This window comes from Nicotiana sylvestris, chromosome 1 (genome assembly GCF_000393655.2).
Source record: "Nicotiana sylvestris chromosome 1, ASM39365v2, whole genome shotgun sequence".
NCBI classification, from domain to species: domain Eukaryota; kingdom Viridiplantae; phylum Streptophyta; class Magnoliopsida; order Solanales; family Solanaceae; genus Nicotiana; species Nicotiana sylvestris.
This window is the reverse complement of record NC_091057.1, coordinates 36,070,188-36,083,215: the sequence shown is the minus strand read 5'-3', so window position 1 is coordinate 36,083,215 and position 13,028 is coordinate 36,070,188. Positions and strand designations below refer to the sequence as shown.

Here is a 13,028-nt window from a genome sequence, read left to right as displayed (position 1 = left end):
TATCTGTTTTGTCTGAATTATCACTTGTTAGTGTTCGTAACCGGGTTGTGTGTGGCTCCATATGTTTATTATTGATACTTATCAGTGTGGCTGCTTGTGTTGGCTTAAATGAGGTTTCTAGACCTAAAATTTGCGCTGATGTATTGGGATGAGGGAGGTTTGGAAGAATAATGCTATGATTTGTTGAGGATTTGGACAATGGCCCGGGTCGGGCAAGCGAGTTTCTTGGCTTATTAATCAGATGAGTGGTTAAGCAGTTATGCGTGTTTCTTTCGTCAGTGATAGGGTATAAAGGTTTTGAACGAGGTTCTAATCAGTATGAGGTTTGCTACTGGCACCGAACTCATGTTTGGGCAGTATTGGTGATCATCAGTTCCTGCGGTGAGTGTCTAAATGATGGGGTATATCATGTGATTGCATCTTATGTTATAATTATGACTTGATACAGCTTGTTGAGATTTATACAGTGTGAGGCTGTGGGATTCAGGTCTTGTAATGAATTCTAGATGGTAGAGATTGGGTTCTAAGGTTAAGGACCAAGGTTGAAAACAAGGATCTCTAATGGTATTGTGTTGGCGGAATTATGTGGCGCAGGGTAACGTGGGATCGCCCCTGGGTTTAAGCTTAATAAGGTTACACCGTGATTGGATTTCTTTGCAATGACTCCTAGCACGTTCGGGGACAAACGTGAGTTTAAGTGGTGGAGGATGTAATGACTCGACTGGTCATTTTGGGAATCTGTGCTTCGCTTGGTAGTTAAAAGGGCTCGAGTATCTGCGCATGATGTATTATGACTTGCATAAATCGTCGGTATTAGTTGTCAAGTTATCCGGGAGCAGTTTGGAAGAATGAACTTCAAGATTTAAGTTCTAAGTTAGAAGAGTTGGCCAAGTTTGACTTTTTAGCATTTGACCTAGAAATGGAGTTTCATCAGATCCGTTAGCTTCGTTGGGTGATTTTGGACTTAGGAGCGCGTTCATATTGTGATTTGAAGGTCCGTAATTGAATTTGGCTCGAAATGGTGAAAGTTGGATTTTATGGAAGTTTGGCCGGGAGTGGACTTTTTGATATCGGGGTGGGATTTCGATTCCGAAAGTTGGAATAGGTCTGTAATGCCAAATGTGAATTGTGTGCGAATTTTTAAGGTCATTCGGAGGTGATTTGATAGGTTTTGGAATCGGTTGTGGAAGTTGAAGTTTCAAAGTTCATTGATTTCGGCTTGAGGTGTGATTCATCTTTTCGAGGTTTCCATATGTGATTTGAAGCATCGAATAGGTTCGTCTTATCATATGGAACTTGTCTACAAAGTTTGGCGCCATTCAGAGTTTATTTGATAGGGTTTGGATGCTCGGTTATAATTCTAGAAGTTCTTGAAGTTTAAGTTTGATTTTCATGCATTTTGGCATACGATTCATGGTTTTAGAAGTTATTTTGATGATTTGAGTACGCGAGCGAGTTCGTGTTGTGTTTTTAGACTTGTGTGTGTATTTGGTTTGGAGCCCCGAGGAGCTCAGGTGAGTTTCAGATTAGTTTCGGAATGATTTTTCATAGTTGGTACTGGTATCATCGCATTTGCGATGTATTGGTCGCAAATGCGACAACCGTAACTATGAAGTAGCCATCGCATTTGCGAGGTCGGAGCTGCTGGGCAGAGTTCGCATTTGCGAGAGACTCTGCCGCATTTGCGAACGTCCTTCCATCGCATTTGCGAAGAATTTTTTCGCAAATGCGACCTCAGCAGGAATCTGTCATGTTCGCAGTTGCGATAGTGTTCCCGCATTTGCGAATCCCCTATCGCAAATGCGATATCTGCAGCTTGTTAAGTGCTGAGAATTTCAGGCTTTTGCTTCATTCTTCACATTTTTGAACCCTACCTTCGAGGTGAGACGATTTTGAGAAGAGATTTTCTTACCAAATCATTGGGTAAGTATCTTAAACCAATTTCCAACTATATTTCATGATTTTATACAAGATTTAACATCAAATTCATGGGAAATCTATGGAAAAATTTGGGGATTTTGTCAATGTTTTGAAAAACAAAAATTCGAGACTTAAGAGTCAAATAAGACTCGGATTTGAAAACAAAACACATATTTGCACTCGTGGGGCTATGGGTAGTCAAGACCTACCCTTGGACCCAGGTTTTGACCGGGCAAGCCCGGGGTTTGACTTTTGTTGACTTTTTAGAAATTGAATGAAAATCATAGTTTTATTAATTGGAATTATTTTCTCTTGCATTGTATGGTGTATTCAAGTCGTTATAGGCTAGATTGAGTCGAGCGGGAATTTATAGAGGAAAAGGCTAAATTAAGTGTTGGAATAGCCGAATTGAGGTAAGAGTTTTGCCTAGCTTTGTTGAGGGAATTTTTCCTCATATTTGTCATTGTTTGCTACATGCGAGGGTGATACATATATGAGGTGACGAGCGTATATGTATGTGCCAGGGTTAATCATGCTCGGGGGGTGGATTATGTTATATTTGTGCTTGTAGAAATTTGTGACAATCTATTAAATGCCTTACTTGACTCTTAGATATTAAGGACGTAATATTAAGTGGTATATATCAAGACTTAGTTTGTTATAACTTGATCAAACTTGATGGGAATTGTAAGAATATATTAATGTGTCTAATTCGGTCATCTCTATGCGAAACCATTACTACATTACTATTAACAATATTTTTGAGATGCTAGACTTTATACTTGTGTTGTGTATCATTTATGAGATTTGTGGAAGTATTGGAATAATACGGTTCTTGAGAATTGTTGAACCATTGTGGACTTGGAAAGTTGTGATTGGAAATTGTTTAGAATATCCGTTAAAACACTCTCATTGATGTCATTTATGCTCCCTGCCTTGCTTGTCTTTGTTTTATATATGCTTGGTAAGGAAGAGTGTAAAGTACGAAGGGTGATGTCGTGCTATTGTTTATACGCTATCATATGAGGGAGAGTATAAAGCACGAAGGGTGATGTCATGCCATATTATTGAGAATAAAAACACGAAGGGAGATGTCGTGCCACATTATTGAGCGTAAAAACATTAAGGGTAATGTCGTGCCATATTATTGAGAGTAAAAGCACGAAGGATGGTGTCGTGCCATATCATTTGAGAGTAAAAGCACGAAGGGTGATGTCGTGCCATTTCATTTATATTGTTATGCTTGTATGTTATGGTGAGGTCATGGCACGAAGGGTGTTTCCGTGCAAGTGAGGACGAGGGACATGCATTATGATATGATATCTATTTTCCGTATATACGTTTGTGCCATTACCTTGAGTTGTTATTGTTGTATTTACGTGTTTTGTGTAACTTGTTGTTATTGTCCTGTACTTGACCTTTATTTCAATTGTTGTTGAATTGTCCACGTCTTTTACTTACTTAACTTGCGAATACCATGTCTACTTTCTGCTTTTATAATTATACTCATGTTGTATTTATTCTGTTGCGCTTTAGTTTAAATCTTTCACCATGCTAGTCATTCATGCCCTTACTTGTTAACTTGGGAAGATCATGTGCTTCCGTCTTAATTGTTATAGTTGTACTTAGGCCTCCATTATGCTAGTTAATTGAAGTTGATATTCATTGCTTTTCAGTTGTTGTTATTACTCATGTGCTTTCTGTTTAGTTCTTTATTGTTGCTCACATGTATATCCTTGTCCATTGTTGTTGCTTGCGTATTCCCTACTCTGAAATTCCTATCATTGTTTTTCTGTCATATGGTGGGTTCCGTTACACGTTTATTTTGAAGGACGAGTTGAACGCATGAAGGGTGTTGCCGTGCTAGTTGAATTGTTACATAAAACGTATTTATACATGGTGAGGATGAGATAGTAGCACGAAGGGTGTTACCGTGCCACGTGACTTGATATTTTGGATATACTTCTCATACCAGGAAAGATCGTAAATCTTCTATTACGGTTCCTTTTTGTAATTGTGGATTGTTTCACCGAGTTGTATGTGATATTCTTATCTGTTATGCGTTGAACTGCTTTTGCTGTTAAACTAAAGTACATGTTATAATAATAAGCATCTTTTAACTCAAAACCTCGTCACTACTTCGACGAGGTTAGACAAAATACTTACCAGTACATGGGGTCAGGTTTTCTGATACTGCACTTCTGCACGTCCCATGCAGATTTGGAGCAGAGCTGCTGGTGACGTCGGATGTTGATTCGAAAGATGTTCGTGCGATTGGATATAGCTGTCACTTGTCCTTGGTAGATGTAGACATTTTTAATATGTTTATGTAGTTTTCAAACAGATCGTGTGATAATTTGTATTAGCTTTGTAAATTTTAAATTCTAGATGCCCATGACTTGTACTACCAGTTCTTGGGTAAATTTGTAAAAGTTCAGGTAAATCCTAATTTCATTTTCTATAAGTTATTTGGGTTGTTTCTTTATTAATTGGCTTATCTAACGAGTCAAGTTAGGACCAGTGATTTTTGAGTCGTGACAGTCTCACAAAATGAGCCAACTTTACTTATCCACCAGCTACTTTTAAATATTATTTCATCTTTAGATTCAAACTCATATCATATGTCAAAATGACATAGCATACCAAGGAAGGCCGAAGATAGAATTAGAGACGAGTGAATTCAAAACATACTAAAATATGTCATGAGAGACGAATCTCTGACCTAAAATATTTTTTTTGAACTCCCTTTGTCACTATGCTAGAAGCTTACCTTGTGCCTTGTGGTGATAAATTCAACAATTAATATACATACATAAAAGAGAATATTTTACTTACAAATAACTTAATGTTCTACAAAAAGGGATTTAATTGACCACTCTTGAACTAATAAGACCGACTAATATCAAGTAATTAAATCTAAGGCAAAGTAAAAGTAAAGGTCAATCATATAAGCTTTCAAGTGTGCAAATATGGACATCAAGTTTAGAATAGCCAAGAAGAGGATAATTAAGCAAGATAGCCACTTTTTTATTGTTTTCTTTTCACTTGTGCAAGAATAGCCACTCTGTATTGCAATCACAATATTTCTTTTCCTTACTTTTACAAGCAAAAACATACATCCAACTCCCTAAGACCAACCAGTATAAAGATACATATCAATATGTCCATCATCTTCATAATGTCCCAAATAAAAACCATCTGACTTAACCACCCATACACATTGCCTTGAAAAATATGGAATTTGTCCACCTGAGACACAAGTATTTGTGTTGTTAAAAACATCAAAAACTTTATCTTTTTCCCACCAAAAGTGACAGAAATACAAACTTCTACCAAAAAGATTCCCACAAAAAGACCAATTGTAGTCTTCATTTATTGAAGGAAAATAATCTCCGAAATCGTCATCTCCAGAAGCACAATGAATTTTTAATGGTGGGGTATTAGAAGGAAGATTGTTGATAATGTGTACCTCATACTTAGGGGTAAAGAAACATTTTCTTGCTGTTGAAAGCTCTAGTGAATATATCAATAATAACAAGAAGATGATGATCAAAGAATTAATACTCATACTGAGAAAATAAAAATAAAAAACTAATTATAAGGTGAAGAGGGTTCTTGAAATTTATACAAGAAAAAAGAAAATTTTTGAGTTTAGTCGTTTCTTACTAAAATTTATATAATTTGGATTCCAAGAATTTATGCATTGAATCACTTTCTTTTTATATTATTCTACTACTTGTCGTAAGATAATTAAACCTTGTAAAGCGGTTAGTAGGGAATGATTCTGTTGTTGATTAGGACAGGAACTTATGCAGGAAAAAGTGAATCAATAAGTTCAAGGAAAAGATGGATATAAATTCAATTAGTGATAGGAAGGCAATATATTCCTATAATAGCAGCACTGACAAAGGAAACTAAATCATATAATATCAAAAGCAGAGGAACTTCAATACTAGTATACTACGACCATACGCTACTACACGAAAAAAAGGGGCAAGTTACACATTTCGTGATCGATCAAAGAAAAATTATATTCGCTAGCCAAATATACAAAAAAAATACTAATCATATGTAAAAATGTATATTATATATTAATATCAATATAAAAAATCTATATATTTTTTCAGCTATTATTTTTTTTGAGCGGATATACGATGTTATTTTCCAAAAAATAAAAAATGGGGCAAGTGCACAAATAGCTATTCTCAGAGATGTTTTTTTAGAGATTAGCCAATATTTATTTTGTATTGAAATTTTAACTTTGGGGATAATTCAGAATATTTTTGTCCGGAAAAATTAGACTCAAAACTGAAATTCAAGACGCACTAGCTAATTCCTAAATAGCATCTGTAAGTGTAAGGCCCCGTAAAATCTTACATAAAAATCCGAAATTTCATGTGCCGAGCTAGACTTATGTGTTAAAGACAAGCTTCCCGCGATACGGACTTTTTGGGTTGAACAGTGCGCTGAGGAGTTAAAGAAATTACTTGCAGAAAAAGGCATTTCTGCTGCCCACTATACGGCCGCAGAATCACCCTGCGGGCCGCAAAATGGCCACAGAGTGAAGTAGAAACTTTAGCAAAAATTGTGGACCAACTCGTGATCCCGCACAACGATTTCGTCAGCCGCACACGGATCATAGATTCAGCTTGGAAATTTTTAGGATGGAGGTTCTGCGGCGCATTATGCGACCACAGAACAGGTCTGCGGACCGCAGAGTGAAGCAGAAAATGCCAGTCCCGGAGGGCCATTATGCGGCCCATTTTGCGGACCGCAGAAGCATTATATGCGACCGCAGATCCTATTCCGGAGCTTTATTTTTTAGTTTTTATAACCCGACCCTACTTCGTTAAAATAGATGCAATAGACCATTTTTGAGCTAAAATCTGATATTTTGAGAGTCAGAGAGTATCTTAGAGTGGGAGAGTGATCTTCCACCTATTTATCAGTCAATTCTTGCTCAAATCCTTAAAGAGTAACAAGGGAAAACTCATTAGGTCTTCATCCTAGAGGTAAGATCCTACACCCTAACTCTTAATTTCGAATTTAACTGGAAATAAGTAATTAGTAGGATAATTCATTGATGTGGAAGTTGTTTATCTTGCATGCATGGTTATAAAAGGATGTAGGAAGATTGTGAGCTAAAAATGGTAAATAATGGGTTGTGGGTTGATGGAATCTTTCATAAGAGGACTTTAAAACCTTAATGCACACCTAGTGTTTAATAAAACGCTCAAATGAGCTAGAATCATGATCATCTTCCTAATTTTAGTTCAACTTGTTTTATTTTTAAAACAGACTGAAGTTGTTAAGAATTCCGGAATATTTTAGAGTTTAAAGAAGCTCAAGTGAGATATGTTGGCTAAACTCTTTTTCTTAGAATAGAATTCCACGATGTTCATGTAAGTTATATAAGAACTAAGTTGACCATTATGAAATTGGCTATTCCGAATAAGATTGTGATAAAAGATATATATTCAATATGTGTTCCAAATGCTTTTATCATGCTATGTTATCATTTGAGGATGTATTCAAAGTATGGGATGTGTGTTATAAATATTACAACTTCAAGTCAAGTTTGAATGAAGGTTATAATGCCAAATTATGGGAAAAATCCCTATATGTCTACGACTCTTAATTTCTCACATGTGTATCTAAAGTCCTGAATTGAAAAGTCTTATTGTTAATAATGATAATGATGTGTGAGAGTAAAAGAGGGAACATGAAATATTTAATACGGCCAAGTGTCAAGAACAATATTATAATTGTGGCCACTAGTTCCAATGAATTGAAAAGATATGAAAGAAGTATGAAGTGAGATGATTGATAGAAAAGGTTAATATCTCGGGCGAGACGTCCTAGCCGATTGGGCCGTGATCGGACGCTATGCCGCACACATGGTGGTGATTGTGCTGAAAATTATAATTGAAAATTTGATTGTGGTTGATGTCTCAAATGAGGGGGCTTAGCCGATCGGGCCGTGCTTGGACTCCGTGTATAAATACGGGGGTATTGTGAACGCTGGTATATGTGTATTAAAGATCTCTCAATATAAACACATGAAAGTTTACTAAAACTAATGTGGTTCATAACTTGATGTTTTGGTATTGTTTAAGGTCTCTATTGATTTCACTATTATTCCTCCTTATATTTTTATTTATTCTATTAAGATGGTGTTTAGTTATACATACTAGTACTATTTGACAGTACTAACGTCCCTTTTGCTAGGGGCGCTGCATCTTTAATAGATGTAGGTGGTTCCACAGCAGGCAGTAATGAGAAGTGATAGCAGTACACCCTCCTCCCAATAGACTTGGTGAGCGCCACTTCATTCTGGGGTTATATATATCTTTTTTTCATTATCTTATCACGTTTTGAGGTATAGCCGGAGCCTTATTATTGGCACTACTATTATACTCCTTGCAATTATTAAAGGCTCCGCAGACATAGTGTGGGTTGTATATGGGTGCAGGTAAAGTCAAATGAGTTATGTTGTGTTTGAACCATTTATTCCACTATAGCCTATGAAAATATCCGTATGTTGAGACATTAAAAATGAAGTAACTAATGGAAACGATTTGATATTGTATACACGATCTCCCTATTGACAAATTAATGTGAATGTGTCTTTTTTTTTGTCATGAATGAGTTCGCATAGAAAGTTTCTAACAGGCTTGCTCGACCAGGTTCACTCAGTTGAGCACCAATCGCGCTCCCTGAGTTTAGGGTGTGACAAACTTGGTATCAGAGCCTAAGGTTTTAAAGTTTCATAAATGTCTCGGAGCCGTATCTAGTAGAGTCCATCTTATTGGTGTGTTGTCGATCACATCTATAAGTTGGAGGCTACTTGGACATTTAGGAATAATACCCTTCTTTGATATTCTAGATCGTGCGATAAAATTTATTGTGAAACTATTCCTTCTCTAACTCGTGCTTTGCTCTAACTTTCAGTACATGGCACCGAAGAAGGAAGCAAGAACTGGCCAAGGAGCTAATGTAGCCCCAGGAGTGGCAGTTGATTCTTTATTTGATGGTGCCGATGAGTACCTGAGAGGCGAGAATATTTCCCCGACTACTACATTTCATGATTCCGCTACACCTGCCCAGGATATACCAGCTTCTACATCTACTGAGGGTGCAACGATCCCTCTTGGTGATATTCCGGTTCCACCTCTTGCCCCAGCTTCTGGTCCCGATCTTTTTATGATGAGAACCTTAGGGGAGCCATATAGATGTTGGCTCAGATAGTGGCTTCCTAAGCCTAGAGATCAAATGTTGCACCTACTTCTTCTAGCCAGCAAGGGGATTCTGCTAGTTTCAGAGTAAATAGGTTCCTTCAGTTAGATCCTTCAATGTTCACAGTTGATAACCCTGAGGAGGACCCCTAGGATTTTATTGATGAGATACACAAGACTCTCCGAGTTATACGTGCTACTGAGATAGAAGGAGTGGAGTTGGCCGCCTACCACCTGAAAGGAGTGGCCTATTCTTGGTTTGAGTTATGGGAGGACTCCCGTGAGGAGGGAACCCTTTAGTAAGGTGGAACGAGTTTGTTGATGCCTTCATGGATCATTTCTTACCTGCTGAGACAAAGGCAGCCTGTGCTGCTAAGTTTGAGAACCTAAAGCAAGGTAGTAAGAGTGTGTGGGAGTGCCACATGGAGTTCGTGCGCCTATCCAAGTATGTTATTCCCATGTTGCCCACTACGGAGGCTAGAGTGCACCGGTTCGTGTAGGGACTTAGCCCCTTGGTTATTAATGAGGTCGCTACAACTGCCTTGAATTCTAACATGAACTATGAGAAGATGGTGTCATTTGCTCAGGCTACAGAGAACCATAATTTGAAGAACAAAATGGAGAGAGAGGGAAGAAGTAAGGCCCAGTCCAGGGGCAACCTTGGAGATTCATTTGGTGATGGTAGGTCAACATTCAAGGGAGAGTCATTAGGGCCATCCCAGTCTTTTGTTCAGTCTTCAGCCAGTGCACCACCGTCAGGGCCCAGTTAGTAGTAGTGGAGTCATTTCAGGCCCAGTCAGGGCAATAGGGGACCTCACAAGCAAGGCCGTTCAGGAGGGAGATTCTAGCAGCAGAAGCCCTCATGCCCTAGGTATGGGAATATGCACTTGGGGATCTGCTACATGGACCTACCTGTATGTGACAAGTGCGGATTGAGGGGTCATATTCAGAGAGAGTGTCGTTCATCCCTCCAGGGTATAGGTAGGGGCACAACACAACCATCCAATTCTGCAGCTGCTACATCTTCAGCACCCCCTCCAGCTCGCGACACTGCCGCAATCGCAAGGCGTGGTACATCTAGGGGTAGTGCACAGAGTTCAGAAGGACCTATCCGTTTCTATTCTATGAGTGGTTGCCAGAGTGTAGAGCCTTCTCCAGATATTGTCACAGGTATATTGACTATCCAATCTCATGATGTGTAAGCTCTTATTGATCTCGGTTCCACTTTTTCCTATGTCACTCCTTATGTTGCTATGGAATTTGGGATATAACTGGAACAACTCCATGAGCCGTTCTCTGTGTCTACTCTAGTTGGTGAGTATATTTTGGCTGTGCGGGTTTATAGAAATTGTGTTGTCACGGTGCGTGGTTAGGACACCATAGTCGATCACATTGAATTGGGGATGGTTTATTTTGATGTAATAATGGGAATAGATTGGCTTTATTCGTGTTTTGCCAAGCTTGATTATCGAACTAGAACTATGAGGTTTGCATTTCAAAATTAGCCAGTCGTTAAATGGAAGGGGGATAATATGGTGCCAAAAGGTAAGTTTATTTCTTACCTTAAGGCCGTGAAGATAATTAACAAGGGGTGTATCTATCATTTGGTCGGGGTCACGTACATCGATGCTGAGGCACCTACACTTGAGTCTGTGCAGTTGTGAATGAATTTCTGGATGTCTTTCCTGATGAGCTCCTTGGGATCCCACCAGACAGGGAGATTTGTTTTGGGATTGATATGATGCCAGACACGCAACCTATATTTATTTATTCCACCTTACAGAATGGCACTGGCGGAATTGAAGGAGCTAAAGGAACAATTGAAGGATTTACTAAAGAAAGGCTTCATCCGACCGAGTATGTCACCTTGGGGCGCACCGGTTCTCTATATAAGAAAGAAAGATGGATCGCTACAGATGTGTATTGACTACGACAGCTCAACAAAGTCACAATCAAAAATAAGTGCCCACTACCAAGGATAGACAATTTGTTTGATCAATTAAAGGGTGCTAGGTACTTCTCCAAAATTGGTTTACGCTCAGTGTATCACCAATTAAAGATCAGTGAGCACGATATTTTGAAAACAGCTTTCAGGACAGGGTATGGGCACTTTGAATTTCTAGTAATGTCTTTTGGGCTAACAAATGCGTCGGTAGCTTTCATGGATCTTATGAATTGACTCTTTAAGACTTTTCTCGACTCCTTTATAATAGTGTTTATTGATGATATCCTTCTATGCCGATCATCGAGAGGACCATGTCGATCATCTCAGGGCAGTTCTGCAGACTCTTCATCAGCACCAATTGTATGCGAAGTTTTCGAAATGTGAATTTTGGCTTGAATCTGCCACATTCTTGGGTCATGTTGTCTCTAGAGAAGGAATTAAGGTTGATCCTCAAAAGATTGCAGCGGTGAAGAATTGGCCTAGACCTACAACTCCAACAGAGATTCGCAGTTTCTTGGGCTTAGTAGGATATTACAGGAAGTTTGTGGAGGGGTTCTCTACTCTTGCCTCTCCGTTAACTAAATTAACATATAAAGCGGTTAAGTTCCAATGGTCCGATGCTTGTGAAACTTCCAGGAGTTGAAATCAAAATTGACTACCATGACGGTGTTGACCCTGCCAGAGGGCATGATGGGTTTGTGGTATATTACGATGCTTCAAGGATCGGGCTTGGGTGTGTATTAATGCAACATGGAAAGGTCATAGCTTATGCTTCTAGGCAACTCAAGAATCATGAAAAGAACTATCCAACACATGACTTAGAACTTGCGTCGGTGGTTTTTGCATTGAAGATTTGACGTCATTATTTGTATAAGGTCCATGTGGATATATGCATAAACCATATGAGCCTTCAATACCTTTTCAAATAGAAGGAATTGAATTTGAGGTAGAGAAAATGGCTGAAGTTACTCAAAGATTATGACGTCGATATTCTATATCACCCGGGAAAAGCCAATGTTGTGGCGGATGCTCTTAGCCAGAAATCAATGGGTAGTTTGGCTCACTTGGAGGCACATCAGAGGATGTTGGCCAAGAAGTCCACCGGATAGCTAGTTGGGGAGTTCGTCTTGCGGGCTCTAATGAAGGCAGGTGACTGTGCAAAATTGGCCTGAATCATTGCTTGTCATGGAGGTCAAAGTGAAGCAATACAATGATCCATTGTTGGTACAATTGAAAGAGGGGATTCATAAACATAAAACTATGGCTTTTTCTCTTGGCATGGATGATGGTACCCTAAGGTACTAAGGGCGGCTATATGTTCCAAATGTAGATGGTCTCCGAAAAAAAAAATCATGACCGAGGCTCACACTTCCAGGTATTCTGTACACCCGGGCTATACAAAGATATATCATGATCTCAAGGAAGTCTATTGGTTGAATGACATAAAAAGGGGACTTTGTGGCAATGTATCTGAATTGTCAGCAAGTAAAGCTGAACATTAACGGCCTAGTGGGTTGGCACAGAATATAGAAATTCCAATGTGGAAGTGGGAAATGATTAACATGGACTTCGTGGACCGTGCACTCCGTACAAGTTTGACTCAATTTGGGTGATTGTGGATTGACTCATAAAATCAACACACTTCTTGCCAGTTAAATCTACCGACACAGCGGAACAATATGCTCAGTTGTATATCAAGGAAATAGTCAGGTTACATGGCACTCCAGTTTCTATCAATTTGGATCGAGGGGCACAGTTCACAGCTAATATTTGGAAGAAATTTCAGCAAGGTTTGGGTACTCAGGTGAATCTTAGCACATCCTTTCATCCACAGACTGACGGGCAGGCTGAGCGGACTATCCAAATGCTTGAGGATATGTTGTGTGCTCATGTTCTTGACTTCAATGGTAGCTGGGATGATCATTTTT

The 13,028-nt window shown here is 38.9% G+C and overlaps 1 protein-coding gene across 1 annotated transcript; it reads left to right on the top strand.

Moving 5' to 3' along the window:
* The first annotated feature begins 9,724 nt into the window (after window positions 1-9,724).
* LOC138868685 (uncharacterized) lies at window positions 9,725-11,743 on the top strand. The gene is made up of 5 exons (XM_070146253.1): window positions 9,725-9,920; window positions 10,170-10,325; window positions 10,814-11,012; window positions 11,169-11,277; window positions 11,369-11,743. The coding sequence occupies exons 1-5, from the start codon at window positions 9,725-9,727 to the stop codon at window positions 11,741-11,743; spliced, it is 1,035 nt and encodes a 344-aa protein (XP_070002354.1).
* Window positions 11,744-13,028: the final 1,285 nt, after the last annotated feature.